Here is a 20,095-nt window from a genome sequence, read left to right as displayed (position 1 = left end):
TTAGGCCCCAAAAACGTGGACAACTGATTCTCTAGGGTTTCTAGTCGTTTTTGGGAAGCCTCCTTTCTTCTCCTCTTCATCCAAGTTGCATAAGGTGTTTGTGACTCCATTAGAGGTGCAGCACTTGAGGCACTAAGCTTTTTAAAGCCAATCCAAGCAAGGAATTGATTGTTATTGCTATATAACAATCAAAGGTAATTCTCTAAACCCTAATTCAATTTATAATATGTTAGATCTAAGTTTATTAGTCTTGGATTCAAAGCATGTACAATAGAGAAACCTAGATCCAAGCAGTAGGGTTTGTATGAGCACATAGGATTGTTTCTTATGCATAAAACCCATCACTAAACACATACTAACGGATCTTGTCCTAAGGCCTCGCTTATCTCTGGGCCCCGCCCTTGACCTGCTACTGATGAGTCATGGAACCCCGTCCATACACCTGCTGATGGTGAGGTACGGGCCCAGCCCACCCTCACTCCTTCCCTAACTTGGGCCTCGCCCCTGATCTGCTGCTACTGAGATGTGGAACACCATCCACACTCTGCAACTGAGGAGATACAGGACCTCGCCCACACTCACCTCCCTACCAGGCACATACAGGTATCATACAGACAACAAGTATAAACTATCACATAAACCATTCCTTGGGCACCCGCCCTCTATCATTGGACCTCGACCCGAATATCATACTAGCATATAGTGCCTAGCGCTAACCCCCGGGTCTTCTTCTCATAACTACATGGGTCGGCATTGTGGTCGTAGACCCATTCACACAAAGGGAAACTCACCTGCACTGGCTGAACTGGCTGATGAATCCACTAGCTGCTGCACGGCAACTCTCTGAACTTCTGCTCCACTCGCTCCCCGAGCTACCAATATCAATGCAACACTGAGTCTAACCGACCCCCGAAAGACAACCAAGTCAACTCTGGTCAAAGTCAAAGTCCTGGTCAAAGTCAACCCTCTAGGTCAACCCTACTCGCCGAGTCATCCTATTGACTTGCCGAGTTCATATGTTCAGAGTCCTTTTATTCGCGACTCGGCTCGCCGAGTCAGTCCATGACTCGCCGAGCCTACCGATTTCCAAGTCCTGACCTGTCACTACTAGAAAACAGCCCTTTAATGACGTGCAAACAATGACACTCACTGATAGAGGACGCGCATTTGTGCGTATCCTAAAAAATAATGTCAGTTTTGCAAAATTTGAAGGATAGAGGACAAGCATTAGTGCGTGCCCTAAAATTAGTGACCAATAAGAAAAATTAGAAACACAGAGGGCACCTATCATAAAAACGGGCGTCGTGTAAACGTGTCGCTTTATATTTTTTTAAGGAAGGCGCGCGCGTTCTCTTGGGGAATGAATTCCCAAAAAATTAAACACCCTGCCTGATGCATCTCCTTCTTCTCCTTCTAAAATCCTCTACCAAAAAACCCTAATAATCCTTTAAGCATCTCGTCTTCCACTCTCTCTGCATTCTCTCTCTCTCTCTCTCTCTCTCTCTCTCTCTCCCTTCTATTTACAAGCCCTAAGCGGCCACCACTAGCATCGAACCTCATAAGCTTTAAGAGTTCAAAGTGCCTAAGCAAACACTTCCGCCATCTCAAGATGTCAGTTCAAGATCGGAACGCCACATCGCAGAACACGATGTCATCATCGTCTCCACAAACCGCCGTCAACTGCAGAGAAAACGAATGCGACTGGGTCTGGAACGAAATCAAATCCGAAGCTCGCCGTGATGCCGAATATGAACCATCCCTCTCTAGTTACCTCTACTCCACCATCATCTCCCACTCATCTCTCACACACTCTCTCTCTCTCTCTCTCTCTACATTTAGGAAACAAACTCTGCTCCTCCACCCTCCTCTACGATCTTTTCCTCAACACCTTCTCCTCCGACCCATCGCCGACCTACCAGCCGCCCATCAACGAGACTTTGCCTGCATCTCCTTCGCTACAATAGGTAAGAGATCATCATTAAGCTTCAAATGATTTCCTAACCGTCAAATCTGAGAATTAGTTTGTTAAAATCATGGAATTAGAGCCTGGTAGTGCAAAAGACTCAAATGGTTTTTTCTTTCCAGTGACATCCTCCAGAAATGCAAAGCGGTGGTACTCAACCTTTCACAATGTCACCGCCATGGTTGGTGTCGGTGTCCTCAGTCTTCCTTACGCCCTGTCTCAACTAGGATGGTATCACCTTTCCTTCAATCCAAGTCTTCTCTGTAAGATTCTTTTTTGGTTTAAACGATGCACACAACATGTTCGGTGAAAATCCTCACACAAAATCCACTTTTATAATATACAATCTGCTTGATTCGGGGGCTTTGGAATCACAGTACTAGTCCTATCCTGGGTGATTACACTCTACACACTATGGCAAATGGTGGAAATGACACGAAATTGTTCCAGGAAAAAGATTCAACAGATACCGTGAGCTAGGACAACATGCTTTTGGTGAAAAACTCGGGCTTTATGTTGTAGTCATTCTACGCAAGGACCTGATTATACTTCTCGGCATCGGTCAATAATGTTGTTGAACTCAATTTCTTAGTTGGGGAGCAACTGAAGACAACTGCCATTGGTGTAAAGATGTTTATAAGTTGTTTTTAGCCTTTTTTGACGAGGGCACTTTTGTCTTTTGATTCAGGAAAGGCAAACATCAAGAGAAGGACTTCTTACTGTCGGTAGGGAAACAAGAGGACCTGCACAAGCATGCCACAGCTCCGAATTCAAGCTTTTCTTTTCTCCTTTAATGAGCAATAAGAAACAATCAATAAATTAATCAACATACACACATAGCTTTAGGTTAAATTACTTGATTAATGAAGAGTATACCACAAGGCCATTATGCATGTGCCAGCTTAACAGTTTCTTTATGTCTAGCCAATTCTTTTATTCGATTTTAAATGTTAAAAAAATTTCTATTGATTAACGTTTTTTTTTCTTTCTGCAGGCAATGGTAGTACTTTGGTTGTTTTTCTGTTTCTCATTGTTATGTACTACTTAATTTTTTTTACCAGTTGCATTGGTAATACATGGATTTTGGTTCATTTTTTTAGGTATTTGAGGTGATGAGAAAACAAGAAAAGGCTCGTCTTGCTGAATTGGCTGCAGAGAAGGCTCATCAGGAAGCCATTCAGGCTCAACTTGCTATCGTGAGTATTATTTTAGGTCAACCTTCATATGCTTTTGTCTGTTTTTGTCTTTTTTATTTGGGAATTACATTACATAATAGTTAATAATCATGTTCATATGCACGAACAGTAGCGTAAACTTGCAGAAGATCAAATGAATTTAGTAGAAAAACAATCACAAGTTAAAGCCGAAATGTTAAGATATGAAGATGAATTAGCTAGGAAAAGAATGCAGGTTTGAGAATCTCTTTCACTTTCTCTCTTTCTCTCAAATACCCACACACACTACATTTTTTATAGTCCAGTTTTCCATCTTCAATTGTATAAAGTATCTACAAACAGATCATGAAGCTCAAAGACAACACAATGCTGAATTGGCTAGAATGCAAGATGAATCTTTAATAAGAAAAGAACAAGCAAGAACAGCAACTGAAGAACATATTCAAAAATTTTAAGGTTGATACAATTTTGTACCTTCTCTCTATCTACACACACACACACTCAATAACCCTTTTTGAAGAAACTTGTGTTGTTATACAGGAATGTTGTATCATCACTTAAAACAGAATTTTCAACATAAATGTGGACCCGGTCTTTTTCTTCAGACGGTGGTATGTTTTTCCTTATAAGTAAATTCAATACAATCCATATTAATCTTTTTTTTTATCATTTATAATGACTAAATTATATCCTTTTTTTGTGTTATGAAGGTGACTTGGTTGATGCTGTTGTCCCTTTTGTGGGAGAATCCATTAGTGATGGCACTTTAGCAACCTTTATAAAGAATATGTTGAAATTAAATAGCCAAATTATTTCTCTCTTTCTTTTTTATAATTATTTTTTTTGGAAAACTTTTCTTTTGTTGTTCATAGAACCTGGAGATCATGTGGAAGTTGATTATATGAGCCAATTGACCAAATCAAAACTGATAAGGTACTTTTTTTTATGGTGAGGGCATTTTCATCTTTTGCACATACAAGGATAATGAGTACTAAATTTGTTAATCAGGCAGGTGACAATTGATGTTGGGAGTCCTGAAGTTGGAGTTATCAAAGAGGTAAATTGTAATTTTAGTATGAATTCAAAAACCACAATTATAGAATTATCCTCTTTATTAAAATTACTTATATACCCTTTTAACCATAACTTAGTTTGTTGCAAAAAAGGGAGATACAGTGGAGCCAGGTACAAAGGTTGTAATGAGTAAGCGTCTGATGAAGTCGATATGTAAGTGCTGATATTATTTATATATTTAAATAATTCACATCACATTTTCAATGATTTAAAATTTATGTTATTTAATTTAGGACATATTTAACGAAACTTCGATCTGAATATAAAGAAGCTTTCCTTGAGAAGCATGGAGTGAAATTTGGGCTCATGTCTGGATTTGTGAAAGTAAGTTACAACTTACAAATCAATTCTCTTGCATTTTTATTTTTTCTTTTTTTTTATTTAATTGTGGTTGAAGTATATTTTTCAGGCTGCTGTTAGTGGGCTACAAAATCAACCAATCATTAATGATGTTATTGATGGAGATGATATCATATATAGAGATTATATTGATATCAGTATTGCTGTTGGGACTCCAACGGAGTAAAGAACTCACCTCCGTTGTCTCAAAATATTCTCACACCTATTCTACTTCTCAGGCCTTGTTCATTTGAAATGTTTGGAGTTGTCTGATACATAATTTGGAAACAATGGTCTTCGTCATCTCTCTGGTTAGTAGTATATTTGATCATGATCCAATCTTGTTTGACCCTTTGACTTGGATTTGACTTTTACATGATCTTGATTGTTGCAAGTTTGGTGAATTTGGAAAGTTTGAATCTTTCATTCACACTTATTACAGATGGAGGTTTGCGACACTTGGCAGTGAAACGAAAATTTGCATTAATTTCACAACCCCTTTAGGACTTTAAAGATCTTTATTATCCATCATTTGCTGAATGGGTTTCATGTATGGTATAAAACTTTTCATCCAATCATATTTATCTTATTAGATGGGCTTTGCTTCTACTATATGCCAATATGCTTTCCTGAGACTCTAGTTCTTTTGGGTTCAAATGCAGTCAAACCACAAGCTTCCGGGGCCAATTCAGTTGCTGAGACCTTTTCTGAATTCAAACACCTTCTTCTTGTGTATAAGTCCAATAGAAAATTCAGTACTTTCTTGTGTATAAGTTCTATTAGAAGACAAACATATTTTTGAACCCTTTGAGATTTATCCATTTGTCTACTATTGGAATGATTATTTGTATGACATTAACTTTTGTGCAATGTATTATATTTTTTGTATATGGTATTTTATTTTCTATTGTGAGACATGAAATGCAAATTTAATTTGAAAATTAGTAAATCTATAAATAATTTTTTTTAAAAAAAAAAATTAAAATTACAATACGCAAAAATGTGTGTCATCTTCGTTTATGACATGGCCTTTCTTGACAGCAACTTCAATGATACGCATTGCGTGTCATAAATGCACGTCGTAAATGCGCGTCGTCTATAGAGGACGCACAAAAGCGCGTCGTCTCTCGTTATGACAGGGCCTTCCTTGACGCGCATTTGCGCGTCGTCTGAGCGTTTTACGACGCGCAATGAGCGTCGTAAAAGGCTGTTTTTCTAGTAGTGTGTCCAACTCACCAAGTCTCCAATCGACTCATTGATTCGAGTCTAAACTCGAAAGGTTTGGGGTTTCGCGACCTGACTCGCCGAGTTGTTCATCCAACTCGCCGAGTTCCTGGCCAACTTCATCTGACTCAACGAGCTGCTCATCCTACTCGTCGAGGTCCTCCTCATCTTCATGCTGCTCGCCGAGTCCATTCAGATCTCTATACATGCACAGGACTTTTGAGTCATGCATGGACTCCAAACTGTAGATCTACCCTTCCCAAGCCTATTCATCACGTAAAGTTGCAAACTTTACGTGTAGAGAAGGAGATCTAGGCAAAATACACCATAAACTAGGGTTTAAGGCAAAGAGGCTCCATAACCAACTCAAGGGCTGCAACTTTATGCTTTCCAAGACCAAAATATACTTAGATCTGAAGTAGCAACTCCAGATCCGGCTTCTAACTCAAATGGATCACTACTCATGGCTAAAAGCCCCAAAACTCACAACCAAAATAGATCTAAAGGAAGGGAAACGACTTAATACCTTCAGATGTTCAGAAATATCTTCCCAATCTCAGATCTATAGCCCCCTCCTTGCACCTTCAAGATCCTTCTTCCTTCTCCAAGCTTTAATGCACTCCTCAAGACAATAATTAGCTCAAAAATGGATATGGCGGCTAGGGTTTGGTGTTCTGGGTTAGAGGGGCTGTAAAGGAACCCTAGGGAAGAGAATGAGGCGCTTAAATAGGTCCCAAGTCCCAAATTTAGGGTTTTCCTCGAACAGACCTGACTCGCCGAGTCTCCTTGGCCGACTCGCCGAGTCGATCACTTACTCCTCGACCCGGATCCCGCTTGGACTCGCCGAGTCCCCTCTTAAAGTTAGGGTTTTCTTTCCTTTCTTAGCCTTCAAAACTTTGGGTGTTACACTCTGATACCCCTCCATTGTGACAATATGGATGCTATTTACATAGCTTCACTACAAAAAAATATGTCATTTAGTGGCACACAAAAAGTGTTACTAAAAGCCTAAAATAATGTCACTAAATTTTTCTCAGAGAATGAGCGGCACACATAATAAGTGTCACTAGAAACGCTCCCACTAAAACCCTTTAGTGACACTTATTTTTTTGTCGTTGTAGTTTTTTAGGCTTTTCATGGCACATTTTTATTTGTCACGGTAGAATAATATTTTTTGTGGCACGTATTTTGTGTCGGTAAATACTAATTCAGTTCTAGAATTTATGTTGTTTTAGTGGCACTTTTTAATTGCCACAATACAATAAAAGTTTTTTGTGGCACATATTTTGTGTCATTAAATACTAATGTTATTTTTTAATTATACTATTAATAGTGACACTTTTTTTAGCTATGATATAAAATTAAAAAGCTAATTAAACTATAATCCATAAAAAATAATAAAAATTTCACTATTTTACATCAATGCCAAATATGTTAAATGTTGAACCAAATAGACACTACATATAAAAAATTAACTAAACAAAAGTAACAAAAAAAAACTTTACACTTCATTGCATTTGAACTTCTTCCCCAAACTTCATGTAATCTTGCAAACTTTGACATGCTTCCTAATTGTATCAATATTGTGTCTTTACTGAGTTTTCTCCCCTTTATAAAGAATTTGAAATGTTAAAATAAGGAAAACAAAATAAATATGTATAAAATATGAGGACAAAATAGTACATTCACAAATGTGAAATGGAAGGATTTATATATCCAAGTTGATCGAGACTTAAAAGGTGTCATAACCAAAGTATTCACCTGGAACAAATACAACCTTGTTTGATTAATAATACTTTCAGTTACTTCCTACAACCAAAGAATAGATACACATGAACTGTAAGTTACTAGTGGTGATGTATTTTTAGATTGAAAGATTAAATATAAGTGGGATGCTATGTAATGTTAGATTAATGATATGAGTTGTGTCATGTATGAGATTCCTAAGATTCTTAAAGTGCGAGAAACATTTTCAAAGCCATATAAGTAAAATATATCAACAACAAACAGATAACGATTGCTAAAAGGCTGAGGAAATGACTACCTTGTTTGCAGCTTCCACAATCGTCCACATGAGTCCTTCCTGGTATTTGCACCATTCCAACCTAGAAATTGTTGATGATATCTAAGAAAATAGGTATGAGTTTGATAACTAAACATAACTGACAAAAAGAAGATATGGAAAGATAAGTATCTTAAAATAAGGCACAGATGAAAAGACAATGTTGACTTACCTATGTCTTAGTTTGTTCAAGTTCTTGTTCAAGATGAAGCATTTTTAAACGACTAGCTTCAAATGAACACATGGCTAATAACAAAATGCAAGGTTCATAATAAGTTCTTTAAATGAAAGCATGCTAAAAATGATAATTTTATGCATATTAATTTTTGTATAAATAGATCAAAGTTTAAACCTCATAACATAAAACAAAAGGCAGTTTTGAGAATTCTAAATTGAAAACGAAAGTGATTTCTCTTTCATATCCCCTACCACTTTCCCTAAATGGCTTTTACAGGTTGGTTCACTATTTTGTGCAAGGCGTCTTTGAACCTGTAAATTAAACTTTAGTTATTAATTGTAACTAAAAATATAATATGGTGACTAAAAGTAGAATAACATGACGACTAATATCGGTCAACAACAATGCTAGTCATTAGTCAACAAAGATGATGCAACATATTGTACCATATCACCTGGTTTACTTGCTTCTTGATCGAAATGATTAGAAGGTTTATATGTCAACCATCCTCTGACTAAAAACACAACATTATACATTTTTTCTTTTCTTCAGAAATCAATAAAAAATCATGAGGATAACAAAAAAGAGGAACATTTTAAATGATTACATGGTTGTATAGCTTTGCATCCATCTCTATAATCACGGCAACATATGCATCCTAATATATGTTGCCTTTGAAATCTCCCCACATGCTAAACTGATGTATAAGATCATCTACATCCATCCTCTTTGAGTTGAGATACTATGTGGCTGAGAAATTCATGGTGTTTTGTTAGTCCACTGAATATGCAACAATAAGATTAAACTTCAACATAACATATTCACCATTAAAGCAAAAACTATGAGAATGAAAGTAAAAAAAAACAATCATACATGTTAGTTATTACTATGAACTTATGGAGAGTTTAGAGTTTCACCCTTCACACTTTTGGATAGATTTTATAAAGGCAAACCCCATTCATTCAGTTGCATTTCACTCTGCATACATTGTTTTATGAATATCTCCCAACAACAGTAACAAACAAGTTAAGTTTAATAATAAACTCACTCAATGTGATGCATAATATAGAAGAAATATGCATGGAAAATTGTTCCCTGAATGAATAATGGTGAAGTAGTCGGCCCATAACGACCTATGACTCTACCTTATTTATCCACTAGAAACTTGGTGAAGTTCCATTTGATGCTTGGCCCAACAAACTCCCATTTTCTTTGCTTTAGGAAACATGTACTAAGGTGATGATTTTGGTCCATTAACACAAATCTTTAACAAAGAAACATCTTATTAGAGTCATTTTCACCCTTTAAGTTTCAAACTTCGATTCATTTATGGTTCAAAAAACATATATATATATATATATATATATATATATATATATATATATATATATATATATATATATATATATGTAAGTATGAGTGAAAACTCACCTTCTGGAAGATGGGATATGTGGCATTAAACCTTGTGCATGACAATTCTTCCATTTTCTCGCTCGAATCCGGCTCTTGTTTCAGGAACTTATTGCAAGGATATGCTAAGATCTCCATACCTGATCATAGATATGTAGTAACACATACTTTTTATTTTGATTATACTCTAACTCACAAATTAATACATTTTTGTTAACGCAAAACCATTTCTGACACTGTCATTTGATTTTTGAGATTGGCTTCACAATGAGAAATGATAAAACAAGATTCGTTAAGATTCGTTAAGATTCGTTAAGCTAGATAGATAAATAGGTATCCATGATACACTTAATTTATTATCTAAAATTACGATCAATTATTATTATTACTATTTAGAGGGAAGATAAGTGGATGTAGAATATGATATTATATTAAGGAAATTGACTAATAAGATAAATATAAAATTAGGTATCTATTCTTTTAAGTTTCAACTAATCAAGTGATTTTCTGGTTATCTAATATCGATTATTCACTTCACTTTAAAGCCTCGCATCCAAACAACATTCTCTTCTGGTTGAGATAATCAATTTCGATGGTTGGAGTGAAGAAAAGAGTACCTCATTGAAGTCGAGTGGAGAACAGATGGAGATCGTTGTTCGGAGTCTAAATTTCAAGTGTATCGTGCCATAGTGGTGTAGTGTAGCAGCGGTGGTGTTGTGATGTCGGAGATGGAAGCAGTGACCGACGATGGCGATATCGAGGTGGTGTTAGGTATGGGAGCATATGAGAGTGACGAGATTGGGGTAAAAAAATTATCCTCTACTCTCTAACGCCTACGAAGTAAAAGGGGGTGGGTATAAGAAATGGGGGAATGTGAAATTTCATATATATATATATATATATATATATATATATATATATATATATATATATATATATATATATATATATATATATATATATTGAAAGGGGAATAATAAGTAGGAGTTCAGTTTTTTTAATGGCGTAATGACAAATCAGTAAAACCACGTAACAAAACGTTAGTGGCATATAAAAAGTATATGACACAATTTGTAGGGTTTTTAGTGGCATTTAAAACTTTTATGCCATTAATAAATTTTAATATTAGTGACATAAGTTGTTAAGTGTCTTTAAATCTATTAATTTTATAGTGACATATAAAATATACCACTAGAAACATACTATAGTGGCATAAAAAAGATATGTCATTAAAAATGTGTGCTACTAAATATCATTTTATTTGTAGCGCTTCCTATCATGTTTTTCACGAACGCATGAAACATATCGAAATCGATTGTCACTTTGTGAGAGAAAAGGTTCTAGAAGACTTAATTCGATTGTCTCACATTGTCACTAGGTGATCAGAAAGCAGATATTCTTACTAAACAGCTTCATGGTTCTCAACATTCAATAGCATAACAACATTGTCCAAGCTTGGTTTACATAAATGCTCACCAGCTTGACCGGGAGGGGGGGGGGGGGGGGGGGTTAATCATACCATTTCAGTTAGAATTGGTTGAGGTTCTGTTAGTAGTTTGTTAGAAGGGTAGTTTAGTAATTTCTGCTTAATTAATCAGTTGCTCTGGTTTGTGTCTGTACATAAGTATATGTTTAGTTCTTTTTTTATTAGTAATGAATTCAGAGAAAATCATGAACGTCTCTCTTATATTCTTCATTTGGTTCTTGATTCTTTCTTGATCTTTGAATCTAACATTTTAGACTATAAAACTTTTGAAATAAAATAAGATATTTACCCATGTTTATTTAAATGAAAGGTATATATTTTATGGGCTGATAACCCATTATACTTCACCTTGTAATCTCCTTTTTATCTAATAAAGTATTGTTGTTAAAAAAAGTGATATTGAAATTTTATTAAGCACCTAAAATCGTTTAACACTAAATTAAGTTATATTTAGAAGGTAAATATGAAATTAATAAGACGCACCAATAATGATGTCAATGAAGGAAATGTCAAACAACACTAAACAAAATTCACTTGTTAACAAAAAAAAATGATTCCTTGATATCTTTTCTATTTTAATTTCACTTTTACTACGTAATCGCAAATGTATAAGGAATGGTTTTTTATGTTTTGTTTTTATAATATTTTAAGACTAAAATATTCATCATACAAATAGTTAATTACTTTTGATATTGTATTAATAATTTGCCATAATGTTTATTTTATTACTAGTATGTGGTTTATTGGTAACTGATGACTTAACAAATTTAGTACTCAAGAATGGATTGCCCTTCATATAAATTTCACAAGCTTCAATAATTAGCGTGGAAAACGATATACTATAATTTTTTTCCATAGACAACAATTTATATTTTATAGATTGTATAATAGTTTAAAACATAAATTATTTGAAAAAAATATATTGTAGGCAAATATTCTTTTGGTTTATGGCATTCTTAACTTGGTGCTACCCATTTCCCCTTAATTTATTTTAAATTTATTTCCTTCTTTTGTTGATATCTTTTTGTTCTATAAAGTACTAGTTGTGAGACCCGTGTATTACACGGGTTTATTAAAAATAAAAATTTAATATCAATATTTAAACATTAAATATTTTATAAAATAATACTTTTACATATCATAATGTAATCTTTTCAAACATTTATAAAAAAAATCAAATCTTATTTAGAGCATTTATGAGACTTAATTATCAAATTAATAGAATGATTCTTTTTCCTTATTTGAAATTTTATTTTAAAAAATAGAAATTTTAAAAAAATGACAAGTGGAAAATAATAATTCTAAAACTCTCACAAAATTACATGTGGCAAAACTCTTGAGAATTTGACAAGTGGCAAAAAAAACCTTCATTTATTAAGTAGGATTTGACAACTAATCTCTCTCGCCCTCTCCTGCTTATGCTTTCTCCTGAAAAGCAGATAAATGGAAGAAATGGCATCCTTAAGGAGTTATCAAGAGGTTGGTCATTATTCATTCATTTTGCTCTTCGTTTCTTCAACGACTGTAAAACACATTTTTGCAGTGGAATTTTTTCGGTCCATTCAAAAAAAAAATAAGATCATTGGTTGGATTACGACTATAAGTTTAATGTTTAACTCAAATTCGAACTTTTTCTTCTGGAACTCTTCCCAAAATGCCAGTTGTTAACATTTCTTGATCTTCAAAGCTAATTAATAGATTAATTTTTTGTCTAATTAAATTAAGGCTTTTTTAAAGATTTTCTTCCAAAGTTCCTGGAAAGATGTGAGAACCATACGTAAAACGAGTTTTTGTCGTGGGTCAATGATCCCAAATTATCATCTTGCTAAGCATTGTTTTGAATTTCAGATTACACTATGGCTTTTCTGTTTCTTTTCTGGCTTTTACTCCATGTGATCATCTTGAGTTTTGTTTTGTTTGTGTGGAATAAACACTCATTTTAGTGCGTGCAAGTGACAAGCTTTCACCAATTAATTAGTATATGTAGCGTATATTCAATTATTTATTTTTTTTTTTTTTGTTAATGCTTGTGGTAAATTATTGATAATCAATATATAATTTTACAAGCATCATGTATTTTGATTAGTTTGCATATAGTATTTATACTTGAAAAAAAATTATGCAGAGATACTTATTTATATATATGATTCTTTATTCTTTTTATATATCAATTAAACTCCTGATATTTTGTAATCGTAGTAATTTCTATTTACTACTATTGATTATATAATAAAACATCAATTCTTTTTTGGAAAAGGTTTACCTTCCGTTGTAATTCACTGAAAATTAAATAATAAAATGTCATTTTTGATTAATTGCTTTAATCAATTAATTCTTTGGAACTTTTGCAAATTTTAGAGCATTGATGAGCTTAAGTTCAAGATTCATCACACATCACTTGAACTGGAAACAGTAAAAGCAAAAGCAAATGAAGAAATGAACATAAATACCGACTCCTTGAAACAATTGATACAGCTCCTAAAACTTGTTCTCCATGAAAGGGATGAAGCAAGAGATCAAATTCAGAAACTACTCATCAAGATCATGCCATCCACAAACAATACCATGATCTCCGATTATTTCATGATCGAGCAAGTTCATCAACATTATCAGAGCAGTTTAATGAAACCCGCAAAACCCAACTCAAGTATTGCTGAATCCAACAGTCTTTCTGATGCATACAATCACAGCTCATACAGCACAGTGATTTATAGTTTTATATGATTAACTTTTGGCATATAAAGAGTTTTATGTTTCCCTCGTATGAAAATTACAATCATCAGACACATGATATTAAATAACAAATACTCATTCGGCGTTGTCTGGTCCAACAAAAACAATAAAAACATCGAAACCAAAACAAGATTATAAGTTTTATAACAAATTAACGAGGAAGAGAACTAATAGAATCTTTGACCCTAAGAAGTATCACCACAACCTTGTTTGCGTCGGTTATCACTTTGTTTTCATCATCATCTTAATCCATCTTCAACAAAATACCAAGTGTAGTCATGTCGAAAAACGAAGTCTTTATAGTACCACCGAAAGATAATTTCTTGAACCCCATCTTTGAGTTCGACCTGCATTCATGGCATCAAGTCCTGTAGAACCTCCTTGCTTACAGCATACACCATGGAGTCCATTAGTGATTGCTATGGTTGGAACCATGGGAACCCTATTTCTAGTTTTTAGTTACTTTAACATACTACGACGCTGTTCATTTCACGTATATTCAGGAAATGCTCAAAGGAGGCGTCTACGTGACACAAATCTAGATGGTAATGATCCTTCCCTACAATTCCAAAGCCGTGGGCTAGACTCATTCGCTGTGCAAATGATTCCCGTAACACAGTTTAAGAAAAAAATAGAATCAGATAAAGTGAATCATTGCGATGAAAGTACTGAATGTTCAATTTGTTTGGGTGAATATGAAGATGATGAGTGGGTGAAAACCATACCGAATTGCTCTCATGTGTTCCATGTATCATGCATTGATACTTGGTTTCAAACTCATTCGAACTGCCCTCTTTGTAGATCAGACGTTTTTGATCTTGAAGTTTCCGTCTCTACGTGTGGAAGTAGAGGAAATCTCATTAGAGAAGAGGTTGATGAAGAAAGATCGGTTTTTTATCAAACTCTTCGCTCTCATATCCTTCAAAATTCTAACTTTGCTAGGCTAGATCAGAACTGACTTATTGATGAGATATGTGAAGAAAGCTTTTTGATTTGTTGATGCTAGATTACATATGCTTGTGTATCATTTTCATTAAAATTTTCAATAATTATATAGCTAACATCTTGTTACTATCATCATCTATATCAACGTAACATATCCACCATCCTTCATAACTACATATATACAACAGGGCAATTCCAACTAACAAATCTATCGAACAAAACTCGTGATCATTTTATTTTTTGATAGATTTTCGACAGAACAGCTCTGTGATAAATTACCAATGAATTGTTACTGACAATTTTTATGATATTTGCAACGGCTTTCCCAATGCAACCTATGGTTGATATATGCCTCATTGGAACTCTAATCCCTAACTATGAAGCTACTCTGCCTTTCAGAACCCAAAAAGAAAGTCGGACATCTGGGAAACCTAAGAAAAGGAATCTGATTTCTAAGCGTAACACGGATCACATACGAAAAAATTATAAATAGTTATCACAATATAAAAAAAATAAAATAAAGTAACATAGAAAAAATTAATATCATAAAACAAAATAAAACATGAGTTAACCAATAAAACTATAAATTAAAAAAAAAAAAAAAAAAAAAAAAAAAAAAAAAAAAAAACAAAGTATTCAATCATAAACTAATATAAAATAGTAAATAACTTCATTAGAAAAAACAAAAGTTTCGAATGCAATTCAAAATATATACAATTACACATTTCTACTTGGGCATGATTACTATCTCAAAATCTAAACGAAATGAAAATACTTCATGAGAACGATGTGTCGGGATGACAATACTCAACCGTATTTCCTTTAAATAAATAAATGAGATTGTTTCGATAATCTCACCATTCATTTGCACTGGCATTGTAGTTACTAACATCTACTTTACTCACCGATTCTGAATGAAAACCCAAATCTCCCACAAACGATTTTCACTTATAGAAAATATCTCCATTTTCCGTCAAACTTAGTAAGTCTCGATGCATATGAGTTAAAATCATTAATAATTGAAGGTGCATATATCACTAATATTATTCCGAGTATACATCGAATCGCAAAATGTCATAGTCAGACAATAAAAAATAAACTACACCTCCACTAATAATTGTCTCATCTGAAACATAATAAACAGAAGATGGTAATCGGATATTATAAAGCTCCCTCCATTCCCATGTAGTAGAGGCAAACAATTCTAGTTGGAAGTAATCATAATTCACCTGATCCTTAAGCAGATCACTACAAAGAAAATAACATATCAGTAATAAAATAAACTAAAATAATATACTTAAAATATAATACAGATAAAATCTTAAGATGACAGTGTGTATGATAATAGAATGATCTTGAAATGTAATGGCTTCGAACTCGTAACTACCATAGGAAACTTTACCGCAACATATTTAGAGATTGGAAATGGTAATGATTAATTTGCAATCTAAATTCATTGGTTTACAAACAAATAAAAACTTTTTTGGATATTCATCTCCATTATCACATTCAGCAACAATGAGTACGCACAAGGAAAATGCTAAAAATTTACATGAATTTGGTATACAACTAATGTCAAAATTCTTCTCACCACATGGCGGAACAACTGACGCTATATAGTCCCCCATGGTTTTTTTGCTGAACTATGCCACCAAAAACCACATTATTTTTACATTTGTACAGATAAAGAGCATGTGTGTTGTATTTTATTTTTTCAAAATATTATTTGCATAATGTATACTATCAAATGTATGTAATGATATTCTTAAAAAGCATTTCAATAATCATCTCAGAGTCCAATGATGATAACTGTAAAACAAACAAAATAATCAAAAATTATATAATTTTAAATTAAACAAATTTTATATAAAATAAAACATGTAACAAAATCATCAAAAACATTTGTATAACAATACTAATGAAATAAATAGAATTTAGTAACGAATGAGTGATCTTGTGCAACATTACTTTTATTGCTCGAAATGTACTCCATTATTGATTTGATGAAGCAACAAATGTGTATACCATAAACGTATAATGAATTGAAATGATCTGATAAATCGAATTGACAAGAAATAAGCAAAACAAGAGGTAATTTGTGTGAAATATACATAAATGTCGTAGAAAAAAATTAATAAAACAAATGGGAGAACTTCAATGTCTATAAGGTGTGAGACCCTTGTATTACACATGTTTATTAAAAAGAATTAATATCAAATTTTGAATAACAAGCAATTATTAAAGTAATAATGTTACATATAAGCAAATAATTTATTGCTTAAGTATGTATTTGAACCCAAATTACTAAAAATTAGTAATGACATGTTCTAAATAATTATTAAACGATCGACCGAATGCGATATTGAAGGAATGGGAAATAAAGAATATAATATGTTGAATTCAAAGGTTAATCACTTAATCATGATCATGAAAAAGAACAACTTCAATGCAGTGGTGAAAAATGAACCAATATATGCGTCATATTTTGAGGTCTTATTTTCTGTTTGTTTCAACTTTTAAACATAGAAGGTTAGAATAATAAGGAACAATTTGGTAAATTCATTTTATGTCAGAAACGGATTTGATATTTAGGGGCAATATGGGAAAAGTGATTGTTGAGTTAGTTGTCTTTCCATTAAAGACATTGAAAATAGGTAAAGGTTCCACCATATTTATCTCAAAATCATTAATTTGATTCTCCATACAAGAACTTAATCTCCTCTATTATGTTTTATTTGTAAATTTAATTACTAATTTCTTGATATCCAATAATGGAATCCCAAATTCCGTACTTGTAGCTCTAATTCCAACCACTTTAAACAGTCATATGCAAATAATTCTTAAACAGTCATATGCAAATAATTCAAGTAACGAGTATTTTGAGTCATATACCTCTAATATCTAAAGCAGAAGGTTTTAAGGGTATGCTTCTTTTCTGTCATAATAAGTTTAGTTTATAAGTTATTAATGATGATAATTATATTTATATCAAATATTTTTTATTTAAATATTTCATAAGTTCTTATTCTTTTAATTATTTCAGATGTGTATTAACATAATTGTTAATTTTTACTTATAATAATTCTCCAAATATAGATAAAATAATTAGCATAATCGTGAGAATAACAGCTTCAATGCAATCATATATATATATATATATATATATATATATATATATATATATATATATATATATATATATATATATATATATATATATATATATATATATATATATATATATATATAAGTGTTTTTGAATAAGGAAACCATTATTTTCCAAAAAAACCATGGATCCTAAGATATCATATAGGAGATTTTCGGATATTTAGCTAGAAAAAAGAAAAATATCAATTATATTTATTCAAAATTTCAAATTAATTGATAATTTTCTAATTTTGCAGAACGTTGCTATTATAGAAACTTAAAATGGTTTAGAATAATTGGTTAATGGGGGATCTGAATATATGCATACATGATTAAAAATGTATGATTTAAGTTGTAGAAGAAGAAGCTAACCTGGCTTATTTTACCTTTTATACGGTTTATCATATCTTCATTATGATCATTTGAGTAATACTCAATTTATTGGTTAAGAACCCTTGAATTCATCATTCAGTCCATAAGCCTTAGATGATAATACTGCTCCACCATATGTGCTGACAAACTTATGATGAATGTCTTTAAAAAAAGCAAAAGGAATCCTTCATGTAAAAAATAATTTATCATCTACTTTGTCCATATTCTACAAATCATCAAGTTACTTGTTCAAACAAAACGATATCAATTACATTGTTCAAAAATGTTACTGTGAGAAGTTTAGATTACCCATTATAATTTGATTAAACTCCTTTTCAATTACATATATAAGAAAACAAAGAAATGAATTTGATTTTCAAGTTTCAATCTCTGTATTTTATATGATAATAAATGCTAAAGTGAAAGAGCCATTCAGTTAACGCAAAACCTTGAATTTTTAAAATTTCAACACTCGAAATTTTCTAAGATCAAAGATCCATGGAATAAATTAAATTTAAACACACAATTAACAATTCCTGTATATGGGATTACATTCAGAAAAGGAATGACATAAAATTTTGTTTTAAAATTGGATGCTATTATTAGAATTATATATATTCAATTTCAAAAAGGTAATTGATTGGGAAATATTAAAGATTATTGGAATTAAATACAGTGAAAGGTGATGTCAGCAAAATATCTAAAGATGGAAAAAATAGGGATGAAATCCAATCAAGAGCCCTAATTGTTTAAGATGATGTCATAACGTTTCTGTATTAATATATATTATTAAAATCACATTTTAAAAAGAACTCAAAAATCATTAAAATCAAATTTTTTAGTATAAAATGAAAAAAAACTCAAAATCAATAAAAATCCAATCCAATTTTAAAATTTCAACCACAAACATAGTAAACATAAATCTAAAAACTGTCCAATAATTATTCCACAAACATAAGAACCAAAAATCTTAAAGTAAATTAGAGTCTTTGGTTCATGTAATTATTAAAAAAAGTTTGGTACCAAATAGTTCATTGTTTCAACTTTAATACCTAATTTCAAAGCATGTCATGTTTTTTGGTCCTTCAATTAATAGTTGTTAGGGTTATGTCAGTTAATATATAAGTTAATATATACATGCACATTGACTACAGGAGGCCGAATTTTTTTTTCCTTTTTGTGTTTCTCTTTTCACATGCCCTCCACACTCTTATATTCTTTCTAGTATTACCGCCACTTTCCATGAGATCTAGAAACATGATTTTCCAATAATAATAATAATAATAATAATAATAATAATAATAATAATAATAATAAATGAAGACTATCTTCATCATTTTCTTCCCTTTAGCTATGTTATTGTACTCAAAACCATAATATTCCCAAATTTTGTAATACAAGTACTGATAATGTGCAATGTTCACCCTAAAAACTGAAACTTTGATGGGAAGATTATAACATCCTAAAATTTAATTTAAAAATAAGATAAGGATGTTAATGATTAAAATATATCAAATAACATGTTAGAGTTGGGAAAATTCAAGTAATGGTAAGAACTAACAAAATTCTCAAACTACAGGTACCATAAGTGAAAATTTGAGGAAATAAGATGCAAACACACTTCCTTCATTATTGCTAGACGTATTTTGAAAGGAAGATAGATCTCTAATGGTGAATGCTTAATTTCTTGACATTTATGGGTTGATTCAAGAGGAGAATTAGGCAATCAAGCAAAGGAGAGAAGAAATCGAGGCTATCAAGGTAAAACTCTTCTCCATTACCCTTAAAATTCGAAGTTGTGAAGAGGGTGAAACCCTAATGTCGAGTTTAGTAAGATTTGATGATTAGGGTTTTGATTTCTAACCCTATTTGGGTGGTTTTGATGGTTCCAATCTCAAACCAATCATTACGTTGATGGTTTTGATGATGTGGGTAAAAAGGCCACTAAGAACTCTAGAATCTCAAATTGAAAGATATTGTATTTGAA

At 32.3% G+C, this 20,095-nt stretch overlaps 1 protein-coding gene and 2 long non-coding RNA genes across 12 annotated transcripts; 2 read left to right on the top strand and 1 right to left on the bottom strand.

The window, feature by feature from the left end:
- The first annotated feature begins 2,966 nt into the window (after positions 1–2,966).
- LOC122195954 (uncharacterized) lies at positions 2,967–5,392 on the top strand. Its single transcript, XR_006187087.2, has 11 exons — positions 2,967–3,159; positions 3,269–3,373; positions 3,481–3,594; positions 3,679–3,749; positions 3,849–4,071; positions 4,147–4,195; positions 4,290–4,365; positions 4,446–4,536; positions 4,622–4,862; positions 4,994–5,106; positions 5,214–5,392. It is a non-coding gene; the product is annotated as an uncharacterized LOC122195954 (long non-coding RNA).
- A 1,739-nt stretch (positions 5,393–7,131) lies between these two features.
- Positions 7,132–10,280, bottom strand: LOC111881162 (uncharacterized). Of its 10 annotated transcripts, none has more exons than XR_002846695.3 (5): positions 10,043–10,280; positions 9,447–9,565; positions 7,820–8,765; positions 7,537–7,584; positions 7,132–7,383 (listed from the first exon to the last, which is right to left on the bottom strand). It is a non-coding gene; the product is annotated as an uncharacterized LOC111881162 (long non-coding RNA). The 10 variants fall into 10 exon arrangements; XR_002846693.3 differs by lacking the exon at positions 7,537–7,584 and adding an exon at positions 7,459–7,536; XR_002846689.3 differs by having other exon boundaries at positions 7,459–8,765.
- A 3,719-nt stretch (positions 10,281–13,999) lies between these two features.
- On the top strand, positions 14,000–14,602 carry LOC111881144 (RING-H2 finger protein ATL1). The gene has a single exon (XM_023877538.1). The coding sequence runs from the start codon at positions 14,000–14,002 to the stop codon at positions 14,600–14,602; it is 603 nt and encodes a 200-aa protein (XP_023733306.1).
- The last annotated feature ends 5,493 nt before the right edge of the window (positions 14,603–20,095 follow it).

This window comes from Lactuca sativa, chromosome 9, assembly GCF_002870075.4.
Source record: "Lactuca sativa cultivar Salinas chromosome 9, Lsat_Salinas_v11, whole genome shotgun sequence".
Classification (NCBI taxonomy): Eukaryota; Viridiplantae; Streptophyta; class Magnoliopsida; order Asterales; family Asteraceae; genus Lactuca; species Lactuca sativa.
The sequence above is the reverse complement of the archived record's forward strand: the minus strand, read 5'-3'. Positions and strand labels throughout refer to the sequence as shown.